Consider the following 19,125-nt stretch of genomic DNA (forward strand, 5'->3'; position numbering starts at 1 on the left):
TATCCAGTGGAACTGTGTTTTCTCATCTTCTCAGCCTTCTATCTCCTACACTGATGGTTAAAACAAACTTTAAATGTAATTTGTTAATATAGTATTGTTCATTTTCAAACGTCCTTTACCAGGAAGGGATTCTCTGCATATCTGGTCCACCATATGAAAGTTGAGAAAAGTACTTTTAAGTACTTTTAATAATCCATTCTTGACAATCTGTTGTATATAATTAGAAATGATAAATTGTGGCATTTATATAAATTTTTCTAAGCAACTTTTCATTTTAATTACATTACTTGCTTAATTACATTGCATGCTTTTATAATGTTCTAAATGGCTATTCGTATGTTACTTTATTAGTACTTTGGGTATGGTAACATGATTTTCTAGTGGCCAATGTTATGAAGTAGTTGTTAATATTTTCTATTTGAAATAGTAAATGCCCTTAAAAATGACTGCACAGGGCGCCTGGGTGGCTCAGTTGGTTAAGCGACTGCCTTCGGCTCAGGTCATGATCCTGGAGTCCCTGGATCGAGTCCCACATCGGGCTCCCTGCTCGGCAGGGAGTCTGCTTCTCCCTCTGACCGTACCCCCTCTCATGTGCTCTCTCTCATTCTCTCTCTCTCAAATAAATAAATAAAATCTTTAAAAAAAAAAAAAAAAATGACTGCACAGATCAAGAAATAGCATAGCTAACACTGCATTTTCTTTGGAAGTTGTAGCTTGTGTGGGAGAGATGCAATTCTTTGTCCATAGAAAATTGTACATCACTCTGGATATTTGAGAGAACAAGTTATACTTTATTAACAGATTATGATAATCAATATCTTTCACTTTTTGCCTTTGTTAGTTTTTAATATTGGTATGCTAAATTTTTTTTTTTTTTTTTTGGCAGGTTTTCTTTAGGTGATGCTAGGAGGCCTCTACATGAAACAGCAGTTTTGGTAGAAGACGTGGTACACACACAGTTAATTAATCTGGTAAGAGCACATATAATCTTATTTGATGTTTCTCCATTCTGCTTATATTGGGATTGCAACCCAACACTTGTTTTTAAAGATTGTATTTACATTTGAAATTCTTTATTTTGTCTGCTGGATTGAGGTGTAATTTACATAAAACAAAATTTTACTGCTCTAAGTACATAATTCAGTGAGTTTTGACAACTGAATACTGTCCTGTGACTCTGAACACAATCACGGTATAGAACATTTTCATCATCCAAAAAAGTTCTCTTGTGCCCCCGGGTAGTTAGTCCTTTCCCCCCTTCCCTGACTCCCTGGTAACACTGAATTGTTTTCTATCACTGCATTAGTACAGTTTTTCTAAATTGCTTTTCAAAACTTTTCTGTATTTCACTTTAGACTTATAGAAGAACTGCACAAATAGTACATAGAATGCTCAGATACCTTTCATCTTCCTCTGTTAACCTCTTATGTAACCACAGTACAATTATCAAAATCAGGAAATAACGTTGGTATAATATTTTTAATGAAATTACCGACCTTATTCAATTTCCATCAGTTTTCTTTTTAATGTTCCTTTCCTGTCCCAGTATCTAGTCTGGGGTAACAATTCATAATTAGCCATCTTGTCTTTGTAGTCGGCCCCTTTCTAGGATAATTCCTCCATCTTTCCTTGTTTCATGGCCTTGACACCTTTTTAAACATACCAGACAGTTGTTTTATAGGACGCTCTTCCTTTTTCAATCTGTCTGATATTTTCTTATGATTAGAACGTGGCTGTGCATTTTTGCCAAGAATACCACAGAAGTAATGAGTCCTTCTCAGTGTGTTACATCAACATGGTCATGTTCTTGATGGTTTTTTTGTGATTTTAACCTTGATAAATTGATTAAGGTGGTATATACACTGAATTTTTTCGCTATAATGAAGTTACAAGTTTCTTCATTTTGTAATAAATATCTTGGGGGAGGTATTTTGTGACTCTGCAAATATTTTCCTTCTCTAAAAATTTGTACCTATTTATTTTACCATTCATCAGTGGATCTTGTCTGAGACCGTTATGACTGTTGGTATTTGCCTAATGGTGGTGTTCTGTTTCCTGCTTTCCTTTTATATTTTTTAATTGCAATTATTCTTAAAGGATTATCTATCCTCTATCACCATTTATTTATTCAATTTTTAATGTATATTTGTATGGACTAATGTATATTTAAATTTTATTCTTAAGATCATTGTGCAGTAATATCATTATATATTTGTGTTGCTTAAGTTGTTATAGTGTTGGCCATTAGGAACACTGTCATGTCCTTTTCCCATTTGTCCATCAGGTTTTTGATCCTGTGTCCCATATATATTAGAGATATCAATCCTTTGTAGTATATGATACAAATATATTCTTTCAGTGTGTGAGTTATCTTTTGACTTTGATTTTATGACTTTTTTTTAGACATACAAATATTTTAATTTCAACAGAGCCAAATATATCAACCTTTTATTGTCTTAGAATTTTGAAACATAGTTAGAAAGTCTTACCTTATGCTGAATTTGAAGAGGAATTCACCCATGTTGCCTTCTGAGACTTGTATGGTTTCCTTTTTAACATTTAGGTCCTTAATCCATTTGTAGCTTATTCTTGTTATCATGTGAGATGTGTATCTAATTTTATCTTTATCCAAATGACTACCCAGTTATACCATCATCATTTATTAAAAAGTCCACACTTTCCCTAATGATCTGAGATGCCTCCTTTATCATATACTAAATAAGCATATTTGGTATTTATTTATGATTTTATATTTATGACCAGTGTCTTATTTTTCTATGCATGTGATAATACATTTTAAATTACATAGGTTTTATGGTGTATTTTAAAGATTATTACAACTAGACTCCTTGTAATTTTTCTTTCTGTGTGTTCCTGGTTATTCTTGTATGTTTATTTTTTTATATAAATGTTAGTATTAAATTTTCCTAGCTCCATAAAATAGCTTTTTGGTGTCTTTATTGAGATTTCATGAATTCATAAATCAGTTTAGAGAGAACTGCATCTTAAGAATGTTGACTCCCATCTAAGAATAGGGAATGTCTTTACCTTTTTTGAAAACCACTTTTGTGTCTTTCATGAGTGTTTTAACATTTTTTTTCTATAGGCTTCACATATTTATTACATTTATTCCTATGTATTTGTTCTTTGTTACTACTACAAATGAAACATCTGAAACTGAAATACATAAATCTACAGATTCAAGGAGCTGAGCCAACTCCAAGCAGGGTAAACCCAAAGAAATGCATGTTAAACTGCTGAATACAAAAGACATAAATCCTAAAAGCACCCAGATTCATTACCATAAGGAAACAATGACTTGAAAGACAGCAGAATTTTCATTAGAAAACATGGAGACTAGGTCTAAAATGAGCCTCTTGTAGTCAGCATATAGATGGATTGTGTTTTTTTATCCATTCTCATACCCTATATCTTTTGATTGGCACATTTACATTCAGAGTGATTATTGAGAGATATGAATTTAGTGCCATTGTGTTACCTGTTGAGTTGGTATTTCTGGTTTTGTTTTCTGGCCCTTTCTAGTCTTTGTTGCTTTTGGTCATTTTGTCTCCACTCACAGTCCCCATTAAAATTTCTTGCAGGGCTGGTTTAGTGGTCATGAACTCCTTTAGTTTATGTTTGGGGAACTCTTTATCTCTCTTTCTATTTTGAATGACAGCCTCGCTGAATAAAGAATTCTTGACTGCATATTTTTCCCAATCAGCACCTTGAATATTTCCTTCCACTCCTGTCTGGCTTGCCAAGTCTCTGTGGACAAATCTTCTGTGAACCTGTCTTCCCCTGTAAGTTAAGGACCTTTATTCCCTTGCTGCATTGGCAAGCGAAGTCAAACTTTCACTATTTGTAGATGACATAATACTCTATGTAGAAAACCTGAAAGACTCCACCAAAAAATTGCTAGAACTCATACATGAATTCAGCAAAGTCACAGGATATAAAATCAAGAAATCTGTTGCACTTCTATATAACAATAAACGAAGTATCAGAAAAAGAAATCAAGGAATTGATCTCATTTGCAGTTGCACCAAAATAATAAGATACCTAGGAATAAATCTAACTAAAGAAGTAAAAGATCTGTACTCTGAAAACTATGGAACACTTATGAAAGAAATTGAAGAGGACACAAAGAAATGGAAAAGCATTCCATGCTCATGGATTGGAAGAACAAACATTGATAAAATGTGCTACCCAAAGCAATCTACATATTTACATCAAAATACCACCAGCATTTTTCACAGAGCTAGAACAAACAATCCTAAAATTTGTCTGGAACCACAAAAGACCCCAAATAGTCAAAGCAATTCTAAAAAACAAAAACAAAACTAGAGGCATCACGATTCTGGATTTCAAGCTATACTACAAAGCTGTAGTCATCAAGACAGTATGGTACTGGCACAAAAACAGACACACAGATCAATAGACTAGAGTAGACTACCAAGAAATGGACTCACAACTATATGGTCAACTAATCTTCGACAAAGCTGGAAAGAATATCCAATGGAAAAAAGTCTCTTGAACAAATGGTGTTGGGAAAACTGTATAGCAACATGCAGGAGAATGAAACTGGATGACTTTCTTACACCATACACAAAAATAAATTCAAAATGGATTAAAGACCCAAATGTGAGACAGGAAACCATCAAAATCCTAGAGGAGAACACAGGCAGAAACCTCTTTGAACCTCATCCATAGTATCTTCTTATTAGACATGTCACCTCAGGCAAGGGAAACAAAAGCAAAAATGAACTATTGGGACTTCATCAAGATAAAAAGCTTCTGCACAGCAAAGGAAACAATCAACAAAACTAAAAGGCAGCCTACAGAATGGGAGAAGATATTTGCAAATGGCATAACTGATAAAGGGTTAGTATCCAAAGTCTACCAAGAACTTATCAAACTCAACACCCAAATAAAAACAAATAACCTAGTTAAGAAATGGACAGAAGACGTGAATAGGCACTTTTCCAACAATGACATCCAGATGGCTAACAAACACATGAGAAGGTGCTCAACATCACTCATCATCAGGGAAATACAAATCAAAACCATGATGAAATACCATCTTAACCCTTGTCAGGATGGCTAAAAATTAACAACACAAGAAACAACAGGTGTTGGCGAGGATGCAGAGAAAGGGGAACACTCTTGCACTGCTGGTGGGAATGCAAACTTGTCCAGCCACTCTGGAGAACAGCATGCAGGTTCCTCAAAATGTTAAAAATAGAACTACCCTATGATCCAGCAATTGCACTACTAGGTATTTACCCAAAGGATACAAAAATACAGATTCAAAGCGATACATGCACTCTGATGTATTATCAGCATTATCAACAATAGCCGAACTATGGAGAGAGCCCAAATGTCCATTGACTGATGAATGGATAAAGAAGATGTGGTATATATACACACACACACACACACACACACACACACACACACACACACACAATGGAATATTACTCAGCCATCAAAAATGGAAATTTTGCCATTTGCAACGACGACATGGATGGAGCTACAATGTTTTACGCTAAGTGAAATAAGTCAGTCAGAGAAAGACAAATACCATATGATCTCTCACCCACATGTGAAATTTAAGAAAGAAACTAGATGAACATATGGGAAGGGGAAAAAGAAAAAAAGGAAAGAGAGAAACAAGCCATAAGAGACTCCGAATGATAGAAACAAACTGAGGGTTGATGGAGGCAGGTGGGTGGCAGATGGGCTAGATGGGTGATGGGTATTAAGAAGAGCACTTGTTATGAAGTGCACTGGGTGTTATATGTAAGTGATGAATCACTGAATTCTACTTCAGAAACCAATACTGTACTGTATGTTAACTACCTGAAATTTAAATTAAAAAAAATAATTTAAAAAAAAAGACGACATGGAGACTAGAAGGAAATACAAGTTTTAAAGTACTGGGTATAGAATTTTCAGTTGGCAGCTATTTTTCTCTAACTCTATATTCACGTGGCCTTCTCTCCTTTGTCCCTGTGTCTCTGTGTCCTTTTATCTTAAAAAAATGATCAGATATTTACTATTTAGTGTATTAAATCTATACATGCTGTCATCTTCACATCACAGTGTTATACTTTTCCTTTAAATGCAATTAAAATATAGTAGGAAGTAGGGGTGCCTGGGTGGCTCAGTCATTGGGCGTCTGCCTTCGGCTCAGGTCATGATCCCAGGGTCCTGGGATCGAGCCCCACATCAGGCTCCCTGCTAGGCAGGAGGCCTGCTTCTCCCTCTCCCACTTCCCCTGCTTATGTTCCTTCTCTCGTTGTGTCTCTCTCTGTCAAATAAATTAATAAAATCTTTAAAATATATATATATATATATATATATATAGTAGGAAGTATGTATAATCTTTTACATTTACCCACATATTTACCATTTTCCATGCTCATCATTTGTTCTTATAGGTATGAATTGCTATTTAAATAATTTCCTTCAGCCTGAAAACACTAACATTTCTAATAGTACAGGTGTGCCAGTGATGAATTATCTTTAGTTTCTACATCTGAACGTATCTATTTTCACCTTTTTTCTTGAGGTGTATCTTTTCTGTATGTGGAATCCTGTTGCTAATCTTTTCCTTTTAGCTGTGCAAATGTGCCACTCCAGTGTTTCTCAGCATACATTAGTTTCTGATGACAGGTCAGCTCTTACTCATTTGTTCCCATCTGTAACATGTTGTCATTCTCTGGCTTGTTTCAAGATTTTCTCTTTATTGTTGGATCTTAGAAGTTTGATGTATGGAGGACTTTCTTCATGTTATCCTGCTTGCAAGTTTGCTGATCTTGTTGGATCTGGAAACTAATGTTTTCTGCCAATTTGCAGAAGTTTTTGGCCATTATTTTATGTTTGTGTTTTTCATTCTTCGATTTCAATCACATGTGTGCTGAACCATTTGTTATTGTTTCACAAATCTCTGAGAGCCTCTAAATTAATTTTTTTTTTTCAAAAATTCTTCCCCTCTGTTTAGTTGTTACTTTGTTTGGCTTTGTAGTTTCTACTGATTTATCTTTAACTTCACGGATTCTTCTGTAATCTTTAAGCTATTTAGTCAATCTGATATGTTTTTCATTTTAATAATAGTATTCTCTGTTATACTATGTGAAAATGTATCTTATTGGGCTATAATATCCCTTTTTGAATTATGGACACATTTTTATATTGTTCTTTCATTTCAAATATAGAAGTTTCAAGTTAAATATAGAAGTTATTTGATGATGGTCATTGCAGTAGTATAAAGGAGAATTTGTTTAGGTCTTTCCTCATAATAAAGGAACTTCTTATTACATATACATGTAATAATCCATGCATTATTTGGATAATAATTTTGATCTGTGTTTCTGAGACTGACCCTGTCCAAATCTCAGTAATTGTAAAGTGGAATGAGATACCTCACTAGAGGAAGGTCTTGCTTTTTTCTCTTTGCCATATTAAGGCATGTATTAGAGTGAGTTCTTCAGATAAAAAGAATAATAGAGAAATGTTTTTAAAGTTAGTCCTTTCTTAGCATTGTATATTTGCAGCCATTACAAAATATATATGTGTCTATGTGTATATGTGTTTTATGCCCTGTCTTATAATTCTCTATACATTTAACTCTTAAGACTAGTTTTTTCTTTAATTCTTTCATTTCCATGTTTTTTGAGATATAATTGACATGTAACGTGTAAGTTTAAGGTGTACAATAACATGATTTGCTATTTATATTGTGAAATGATTACATTAGGTTTAGTAAACACATTCATCACCACATATTTAACATTTTTTGTATGAGTGATGAAAATATTTAATATCTACACTCTTAGCAACTTTCATGTATACAATAAAGTATCATTAGCTGTATTTATCGTGCTGTGCATTAGGTCCTCAGAACTGACATTGTATATTTGGAAATTTTACCCTTTGAACCACAGTGTTCCATTTCTTCCACCCCTAAGCCCCTGGCAGCCCCCAATCTACTCTCTGTTTCTATGAGTTTGGTGTTGTTTTTGGTTTTTTTTTTTAAGATTCTGCATATAATAAGATCATACAGTAGATGTCTTCTCTTTCTGACTTATTTCACTTAGCATAATGCTCTCAAGGTTTATTTTATGTTGTTGCAAATAGGAGGAATTGCAGGGGTTTTTTTGTGTGGCCAAATAATAGTCCATTACATGTATACACGCACAGATGAATCACATTTTCTTTATCCATTCATCCATGATCCACATTTGGGTGGTTTCTGTGTCTTGGCTATTGTAAATAATGCTGCAGTGTATATTGTGGTGCAGATCTTTTCAAAGATTTTATTTCTTTTGGATATACACCCAGAAGTAGGATTGATGGCTCTTGTGTCAGGTTTTTTTTTTTTTTTTTTTGAGGAACTTTCATACTGTTTTCCATTGTGGCTATCTCAATTTACTTTCCTACCAACAGTGCACAAGGGGTTGCTTTTCCCCACATCTTCAACAGCACCTGTAGTCTCATATCTTGTTGATAATAGTTCTTCTAGCATGGATAATACCTCGTTGTGGTTTTGATTTGCATTTCTCTGAGGACAAGTGATGTTGAACACTTTTTATATACCTTTTGGCCATTTGTGTATCTTCTTTGGAAAAATGTCTATTCCGGTCCTTCCCCAGTTTTAAGTTTGCCAACACTTTCATGTTCATGTTTTATTTGATAATCATTAAATCTCAGGCGGAAAAACAGAGAGGATATTATATTTTCCAATTTGAATGTCCATGTATAGAGAAACAACTCATCCAAGACACAAGCCTATTAAGTGCTCGGGTTGGAACCAGAATTGAGGCCTCCTGACCCTCATTCTGTGCAGTTTTTAAAAAAATTATTCATTTTTTGCTATGGAGTTGTATGATGTCCCTGAATATTTTGGATATTAACCTCTTACCAGATATATGGTTTGCAAATATATTCTCCCATTTCATAGGATGCCTTTTCATTTTATATTGATTGTGACTTTCGCTCTGCAACAGCTTTTTTATTGATGTACTCTCAGTTGTTTATTTTTTGCTGTGCTTTTAGTGTCCTATCCAAAATATCATTGCCCAGACCAGTATCAGGGAGTTTTTTATTTAAGTTTTCTTCTAAGAGTTTTATGGTTTCAGTTCTTATATTTAAGTCTTTACTCCATTTTGAGTTAACTTTTGTGAGAGGTGTAAGATAGAGGTCCAGTTTCATTCTTTCACATGTAGTATCCAGTTTTCAAATACCATTTATTAAAGAGACTGTTTTCTCCATTGAATATTCTTAGCTCCCTTATGAAATATTAGTTCATCTGTGTGCATAGGTATATTTCTGGGATCTTAATTCTATATCATTCATCTTTGTGTGCATTTTTATGCCAGTACCATGCTGTTTTTAATTACGATAGCTTTGTAGTATAGTCCAAAATCAGCCTGTGATGTTTTCTTCTTTTTTCTCAAGACTGCTTCAGTTATTCAGGGTCTTTTGTGGTACCATATAAATTTTAGCATTGTCTTTTCTATTTCTGTGAAAAATGCCATTGGAATTTTGATAGGGATTGCATTGAGTCTATAGATGGCTTTGAATAATATGGACATTTAAATAATATTAATTTTTCAATCCATGAGCACGAGATAGCTTTCCATTTTTTGTGTGTGTGTTGTCTTTAATTGCTTTCATCAATATCATAATTTTTCAGTGTAGTGACATTTCACCTTATTGGTGAAATTTAATTTTTTTTTTTTGACGCTAATGTAAATGTGATTCTTTATTTCTCTTTCAGGTAGCTCATTGCTAGTGTATAGAAATGTAACTGATTTTTGCATATTTACTTTGTATTTTGCAACTTTACTGAATTTGTTGGTTTTAATGGTTTTTTTTGTGGATTCTTTATATTTTCTACATGTAACATCATGTCATCTGCGAACAGTTTTGTATCTTCCTTTCTAATTTGAATACTTTTTATTTATTTTTCTTGCCTAATTTTTCTGGGTAGGGCTTCCAATAGTATGTTGAATAAGAGTGGTGAGAAATGGACACCCTTGTCTTGTTCCTGATCTTAAAAGAAAAACTTTTAATCTTTCACTTGATACTAGCTATTGGCTTGTCATATATGGCTTTTACTATATTGAGTTATATTCCTTCTTCATGTAATCTGTTGAGAATTATTATCATAAAAGGGTGTTGAATTTTGTGAAATGTTTTTTCTGCATCTATTACAAGGGTCATATGCTTTTTATCCTTCATTCTATTTAAGTAGCATATCACACTTACTGATTTGTGTATATTGAACCAACCTTGGATCCCAGGGAAAAATTCCACTTGATTATAGTGTATATTCTTTTTAATGTACTTTTGAATTTGGTTTGCTAGAATTTTATTGAGAATTTCTGAATCTGTATTCATCAGATATATTGGCCTGTAGTTTTCTTTTCTTGTAGTGTCCATATCTGACTTTGGTGTCAGTTTAATGCTGGCCTCACGAAATGAGTTTGGAAGTGTTCCCTCTTCTTCAGTTTTTTGGAAGAATTTGACAATTGTCTTCTTTAAATATTTGGTAGAATTTACCAGTGAAACTGTCTGATCCTGGGCTTTTCTTTGTTGGGAGATTTTGATTACTGCTTCAACTTCTTAGTCATTATTGGTCTGTTCAGATTTTCCATTTCTTCATGATTCAGTCTTGGTAGGCTGTATGTTTCTAGGAATTTATCCATTTCATCTAGGTTATACATTTTGTTTTCATTTAATTCCTCATAGCAGCCTTTTATGATATTCTGCATTTCTGTGGTACCAGTTGTAATGTCTCCTATTTCTTTTTTAATTTTACTTGAGTCTTCTTTTTCTTTCCCCATTAGTTTAGCTACAGATTTGTCAATCTGTTTATATTTTCAAAAAAACTCCTAGTTTCATTAATTTTTTTTTCTATTGTGTCTCTAGTTTCTATTTCATTTATTTTTGCTCTAATCTGTATTATTTCCTTCTGCCATCTTTGGGCTTAGTTTGCTCTTTTATTTTTAATCCTTGTGGTATAAAATTAGGTTGTGTGTTTGAGATCTTTCTTTATTCTTAATGTAGGCATTTATTGCTATAAACCTCCCTCTTAGAACTGGTTTCGCTGCATCCCAAAAGCTTTGGTATGTTCTGATTTTGTTTTTGTCTCAAGCTATTTTCTGTTTTCCCTTTTGATTTCTTCTTTGATCCAGTGGTTATTCAGAAGAGTGCTATTTAATTTCTGCATATTTGAGAATTTTCCAGTTTTCCTCCTGTTATTGCTTTCTGGTTCCTTACCTTTGGGGTCAGAAAAAAAATACTTGATTTGTGATTTCAGTCTGTAGACAGAAATGTTTCCTGCCTGGTTCTTGTGCCAGCAGGACTCCTTGAGACAGGAGCCAGGAAGGACTGGAGCCCACTTATAGGGCCCTTTCAGAATCTACAGAAAGACCAAGTTTGTTGGGCTTACCTGCAGGGGCTTCTGGACAATGGCTAAGGGGGTTGAAATCAGTGCACAGACCATTTCAAGTTCCACAGCTGGGACTGAGCTTCTCTACTACCTGAGGCACAGGTGGGCATGACTCCTTCCAGGTCCTTTGGTATATGGTGCGGATGATGGTACAGTGGCCACACAGGGCTGTAGCCTAGCCCTTGAGAGTACAGGATTGTTTCTGGGTCTGTAGCCAGTACCACGTTCAGTGAATCAGTTGCAAAACAGCTCTTGTCAGCCTCGGACTGCACTGGACTTTCACAGTCTCCTACCTGGGTCCTAAAGCACACACATGGCCCTGTTGTCCATGGATGGTGGCCACATTATTGTTGCTGAGGGTGAATGTAAGCATGGGAGCTCTCAATTGGCCATTTTCCTGACATCACTCCCCTCCTTTAATTCTTTGAATATATTTATAATATATTCTTTAAAGTCTTTATCTTCTAAATTCAATATATGGATCACACTGGAATCCATTTCCATCGACACCTCTATTTACTGTTATCCTTTTGTTTCTTTGCATCCCTAGTACTTTTTGTTTGAAAAGTGGGTGTTGTAGATGATATACTCTTATGACTCGTCTCTGAAAATTTTGGTTGTTTTTCTTTCAGCTGGCAGGTAACTTGCCTGGACATAAAATGTAAACTCTGCCATGTTGTGAGCCAGTTCACATCTCTGCTAAGTTCTTACAACTTCCTGCTACTACTTTTTGGCTTCATCTCTTTTGCATCTCCTGTGAGCTTGTGCATTTCAGCACATTTCAACTCTTCAAAGGAAAGAAAAACATAATAGGAAAAAGTTGTTTAAATATTGATACTTCCTTAACTTAGAATACAATGCAGCCACTACACATTGTGGTGTATTATGTTTTCTTACTACTTTGATTTTTTGTATTTGAAGTGTATTGCTTGTATTACATATGGCAAAATCCATGTTTTTTTTCTTGTTTTTCCACTCTATGTGTTTTGACAAATGCACAGAGTCTTATAACTACCAACAGTCAAGATTCAGAACTATTACATCACTTCCCCCCAAATTCCCTTGTTTTACGCATTTGTATTCACACTCCTCTTCCTTATCACAACCTCCTGCCTCCTTGAGGTCCCCATTCACCTTTGTTGGAGCGGAATGATAGAGCTTCTCATAACTTTTTGTGTGTGCCTGGTAATCAGACCTAAATTTACATGGTTTTTGTGTCCAGGGTAGGAGTTACTAGTGCAAAATAAAACCCATGAAACTCACTGCCAGATTTTTGTATTTCAGGTTCTCATTTCCTTCTCAAGTCTGCCTCCTACCATTTACTATTCAGAATTCTCAGATAGTTGTTGCATGCACTATATCCAGGGTTTTTATTGTATTCATTGTAAGAAGCAGTGTGGAGTGTGCTTACTCCAACTTAACCGGCTGGATATTTGAATTTAATCATTTTTCTAAACATTGTTGTATTACCTGATTCAGTGAATCCACTTTCTTTTTATTTAAAAACTTTTTATTGAGGCATAATTGACCTATAATTTTATATTAGTTTCAGATATGTAACATAATGATTCAATATTTGTATATATTGCAGAATGATCACCACAATCATGAATTTCTCTAATTTTGTTTTTCTTTCTTCTTTTTTGCCCTCTTTGCATTAGAATCTTGGTACATTTTTATCATGGCACATTTGTTCCACAGTGTTACCTAAGAATTCCTATTTCTGATATTGATGTAAGTAAAAGTATATGTTTCCAAATAGGGATTCATTTGCAATTAAGTGAAATAGTTTATTAATTTCAGATTTAAGCTTATCAATTAAAGAAGAGCTTGGTTGGTTAGTTATCTTTGTTGGTAGTCTCCTGATATTCTTGAAGCTTATACATCTGTTTCTCTTAGTTTTAGCCTGCATGTCAGAGACCTCTTTTGATAGTTTTTAAAACAATATTTATTTATTGTTTGAAAACTACCACATTATGTTTTGATGTCACTTGGTGATATCTGGATGCAACCCAAACATGCATAGGGCTGTTATATATAGATAAGTCTTTAGGAATTGCTATTCAGAAAGCTGTGGTGTTTTCAATGCTGCAGTGTCCTTTCGGATCCAGTAGTCATAGTATCTTAAAATACTCTCTTTGTATTTACTGTTCAATATGCGGGAATCTCTATGGGACTAAATCTTTAGCCACACAATCTTAAATTGTATATAAGTGGCTATCAGTTGTTCTTTGAACATGAAAGTTATATTTTTCACAATGTCCTAAAAACAAAAGTGTAAAGTAAGCCACCATTTTGTTCCTAGAGTGCTGTATACTGTTTCAAACTGTTTCTTGCTTTAGTAGATCATTAGGTATTCTTTATTTCATGTATTCATTTTATGTGTTCATTAATTCAGTAAACCCTTATTGAGTGACACTAATGTAGCTCTGATTCTACTGATACAAAGTGAATAAAAAATTGTCTTTGCCTTTGGGGAATTAACAGTTTTGTAATGTATATGGACACATACAAATTAAATTTACAATACAAAAGGAAGCGAATACACACTTTTCTTCAGTGCACATTCGACACTTTCCCAGACAGATAATATGTTAGGCCACAAAACAAGTCTTACTAAATTCAAGAGGATTGAAATCATATCAAGCATCTTTTCCAACCATAGTGGTATGAAACTAGGAATTAATTAGTTATGTGAAGAAAACTAGGAAAAGTCACAAATATATGAAGATTAAACAACATGTTATTAAACAACCAATTAGTGCTAAATGCCTACCTGAAAAAATCAAAAAAGTCTCAAACAACCTAACTTTATACCTAATGGAACTAGAAAAAGAAGAACAGACAAAACCAATGTTAATGAAAGGAAGGAAATAACAAAAATTAGAGCAGAAATAAATGAAACAGACTAAGAAGACAATAGAAAAGGTCAGTGAAACTAAGAGCTGGTTCTTTGAAAAGATAAAATTGACAAACTTTAGACTCATAAAGAAGAAAAAGGAGGCCTCAAAATCAGAAATGAAAGAGATGTTACAACTGATACCACAGAAATATTAAGGATCATAAGAAACTACTATAAACAATTATATGCTAACAAATTGGACAACCTAGAGGAAATGAATAAATTCCTAGAAACACACAACCTTACCAAGACTGCATCTAGGTGAAACAGAAAATCTGAACATTGCAATTACTATTAAGGAGATTGAATCAGTAATCAAAAATCTCCCAATAAACAAAAGTCCAGGACCAGATAGCTTCACTGGTGAATTCTACCAAACATTCGAAGAAGAATTAATGGCAGTTCTTCTCTAAGTCTTCCAAAAAAAAAAAAAAAAAATAGAAGTGGAAGGAATTCTTCCAAGCTCATTTTACAAGGCCAGCATTACCCTGATACCAAACCCAGACAAGGAAGTCACAAGAAAATTCCAGGCCAATATCCCTGATTAATACAGGCCCAAACATCCTCAACAAAACATTAGCAAACTAACTCAGCAATGCATAAAAAGGATCATGTACCATGATCAAGTGGGATTTATTCCAGGGATGCAAGGATGGTTCAACATGCACAAATCAATTAGTTTGATACACCACATTTACAGAAAGAAGGATAAAAATCATATGATTACCTCAATAGATGCAGAAAGGCATTTGACAAAATTCAACATCCGTTTGTGATAAAAACTCTCAACAAAGCACATACAGAGGGACTGTACTTCAATAAGTAATAAGGGCCATATATGACAAACCCAAGCTAACATCATACTCAACAGTGGAAAGGGGGAAGCTTTTCCTCTAAGATCAGGAAGAATACAAGAATGCCCACTTTCACCACTTTTATTCAACATAATATTGGAACTCTTAGTTAGAGTAATCAGGCAAGAAAAAGAAATAAAAAGCATCCAGATTGGAAATGAAAAAGTAAAATTTCCATTATTTGGAAAGGAAGAAGTAAAATTTCCACTATTTATATTACATATAAAAAAACCCTAAGATTCCATGAAAAAAGTGTTATGACTAATAAACAAATTCAGTAAAGTTGCAAGTCAACAAATTCAATAAAGGATACAAAATCAAAAAACAAAAACCTGTTGTTTTTCTATACACTAATAATGAACTATCAAAAAGAGAAGTTAAGATAAAAACAATCTCATTTATAGTTGAATCAAAAAAAATATAATTTCTAGGAATAAATTTAACCAAGGAGATGAAACACCTGTATAGTGAAAACTACAGGACATTAAAGAAAAAAAAAAATTGAAGATGATGCAAATAAATGGAAAGATATTTCATGCTCACAGTTTGGAAGAAGTAATATTGTTAAAATGTCCTTACTATCCAAAGCAATCTATAGATTCAAGTCAATCCATATCAAAATTCCAATGGCATTTTAATAGAAATAAAACAATCCTAAAATTTATATGGAACTATAAAAGACCTTGAATAGCCAAAGCAGTCTTAATAAAGAAATACAAAACTGGAGGTAGCACACTCTCTCATTTCAAACTATATTAAAAAGGTATAATAAATAAAACAGTATGGTATTGGAATAAAAACAGACACATGGATTAATAGAATGGAATAGAGATCCCCAAAATAAACCCATGCATATATGGTCAATTAATTTGCAACAAAGCAGGCATGAAATACAATGGGAAAAGAACAAGTCTGTTCAAAAATGGTGTTGGGACAGTTGGACAGGCACATACCAAAGAATGAGACTGGACCACTGTCTTATACCATACACAAAAATTAACGCAAAATGGATTTAAATACTTGAACATAACACCTGAAACCATGTAACTCCTAGAAGAAAACATAGGTAGTAATCTTCTTGACATAGGTTTTCATCATGATTTTTTGAATCTGATACTAAAAGCAAAAGCAAAATTAAACAAATGTGGGACTATATCAAACTCTACAAAGCTTCCGCACAGCAAAGGAAACCATCAACAAACTGAAAAGACAATCTACTGAATGGGAGAAAATATTTGGAAATCATATATTTGCTAAGGCATTAATATCCCAAATACATTAAGAATTCACATAGTTCATAGGAAAAAAAAAACAGTTTGATTAAAAATAGGCAGGGGCGCCTGGGTGGCTCAGTCGTTAAGCATCTGCCTTCGGCTCAGGTTATGATCCCAGGGTCCTGGGATGGAGCCCCACATTGGGCTCCCTGCTCCGCGGGAAGCCTGCTTCTCCCTCTCCCGCTCCTCCTGCTTGTGTTCCCTCTCTCACTGTGTCTCTCTCTGTCAAATAAATAAATAAAATCTTTTTTAAAAAAAGGCAGAAAATCTGAATAGACGTTTTTCCAAAGAAGACATGCAGATGGCCAACAGGTACGTGAAAAGGTGTTCTACATCACTAATCATCAGGCAAATACAGATCAAAACCACAATGAGATATTAGTTCACACCTGTTAGAATGGCTGTTATCAAAAAGATGAGAACACATGTTGGCAAGGATGTGGAAAAGGGAACTCTTGTGCACTGTTAGCGGGATTACAAAATGGTACAGCCACTGTGGAAAACAGTGCGGAAATTTCTCACAAAAAAATTAAAACTAGAACTACCATATGATACAGCAATTCTCCTTCTTGGTATTATTATAAGAAAACAAAACACTAATTCAAAAAGATGTATGTGCCTATGTTCATTGCAGCACTATTTACAATAGCCAAGATATGGAAACAACAACCTGAGTGTCTATCAGTGGGTGAATGGATAAACAAATTATGCTATATATACACAATGTAATATGATTCAGCCATAAAAAAGAATGAGATCTTGCCATTTGCAACTACATGGGTGGACCTAGAGGGTATTATGCTAGTTAAGTAAGTCAGACAGAGAAAGACAAATACCATATGATCTCTCTTATATATGGAATCTAAAAACAAAAATATAAAAGCCAGCTCATACATATAGAGAACAGGATAGTGGTTGCCAGTAGTGTGGTGGGGGGGTGTACAGATGTGGAGAAACTGGTATGCTGTTTTTTGTTTTTGTTTTTAGTTTAAATTGAGTAAAAAAAATAATTTTAAAACATGGTAGCTGGTAATGCTGATATGCATAAAAAGTGATGAAGGTTTTGACAAGTGGTATCCAACCTGGAGTTCTTCATGCATTTGTATATACATGTCTACATAAAAAATACATGTTAAATCTTTTATAGGAAACAACATATATTTGTTGTATTAAATTGAGGAAAGTAAGCATCAGAATAGACATTATAAACTGTTACCTATGCATAGATGTAGCATAGAAGCATGTTTTATTTCACTTGGACTATATTCCTAAAGATGTGAAATTAATTGCCAACATTTAAAAATTGGACTTCTTTTACATAAAAACAGGATTTCTGGCTTCTCTTGAAACATTGAAATTGAAACGTTAGACAACATAGGCCTGAATTTAGCATGGAAATCTTTGCTCAGTGGCCGCTTCTACCTGTGGGCCGTAAACCAGACCAGCTTCATTGACTTCACCAGGAAAGTATTCAGTATTGATGCAGTTATGCAGCATATTGTACCCATATTTTCCATATTTCTCCCCAGTTTCACTTTTCAAGAAACCGAATTTTGGAAGAAAATTTTGTCATTTTGAAAGAAATTTTACTTTCCTTCAAAAGCTGTGGGAACGATTGTTATGTATGTCGCAGAAATTTACAGACAAAGATAATAAGGTTGTTTCCTATGCAAGTTACTTTTTTCTTAACCCATGCAACTTGGCTCTGTTAATGGAAGAGTGATCTATCCGAGGTAATACAAAAATTATAGAAGCAACAGGAAGGATTTAGAGTCTTGCTACTGCCTATATAGAAGAGAGGAGAGGCATTCCATCATCACAGCTTCTGTGGTGCTGAATCCTGTCAGAAAGCACCTTTACCCACTAGGACAGTGAGCTAGGACTTCAGCAGCTACATTGTTCTTTCTGCAACTGAAAGCTAAAATTTAATAAAACTTCATCTAAAACTTAAAGGGAAAGAGAAACGTAGATGTCCAATACTATTGCCAGTATCCCTTGGCTTTTTAAAATCTCTCTTCTGAACTCTTACACATAAAAGAATTAGGCACGCAGCTGATATTTATTCAGGCTACCTAGCAATTCTTCAGTTACACAAACATTCTAAGTCATGATAGGAGACTATAAAAATCCAGAGTCTCCTTAAGTATAGAATCAGTGTCAGTTATCTAAGAATTATCTGCAAAACATAAGTTCAGATTATTCATCCATACTCTCCAAAGGATTCTTTTTCAGGAGGGCTTGGGTGGGGCTGAAGAATTTGTATTTTTAATAAACACCCAAGATCTTTGTAATCCAAGTAGTCCAAGAACCAGACTTGAGAAACCAGTTTATGGGCTGGTGGTTTGTAACCAGATCTGGGCAACAAAATTGCCAGTGTTTTTAAAAAAAGTAAAAACATGATCTGAACTTTCAGACAGCTTTTAGGTGAACAAGATGAGACTACTCCTCCTGTTAAGAAACAATATAGAGTCTGACTGTAGCCTAATGAGTTTGTTTTTGCTTTATACCTTAATACACCTAAATGTTTGTTTTCTCTTTCAAAACAGATCTTAAGATGCCATAAAATTGTTTCAGTAATGCTAGACATTACTCAAAGCATCATGTTTGTTTACCTAATTTTAGTAGATCTTGATT

At 34.1% G+C, this 19,125-nt stretch overlaps 1 protein-coding gene across 4 annotated transcripts in view; it reads left to right on the plus strand.

The window, feature by feature from the left end:
* Positions 1-19,125, plus strand: part of SUPT3H (SPT3 homolog, SAGA and STAGA complex component) — a 540,470-nt gene that overhangs the window by 285,407 nt on the left and 235,938 nt on the right. For all 4 annotated transcript variants that reach the window (XM_078055280.1, XM_036116430.2, XM_036116215.2 and 1 more), the window contains exon 3: positions 887-971. In XM_078055280.1, coding sequence (XP_077911406.1) covers positions 887-971 — 85 coding nt within the window. The remainder of the gene's footprint in view (positions 1-886; positions 972-19,125) is intronic.

This window comes from Halichoerus grypus, chromosome 9 (assembly GCF_964656455.1).
Source record: "Halichoerus grypus chromosome 9, mHalGry1.hap1.1, whole genome shotgun sequence".
Lineage (NCBI taxonomy): Eukaryota > Metazoa > Chordata > Mammalia > Carnivora > Phocidae > Halichoerus > Halichoerus grypus.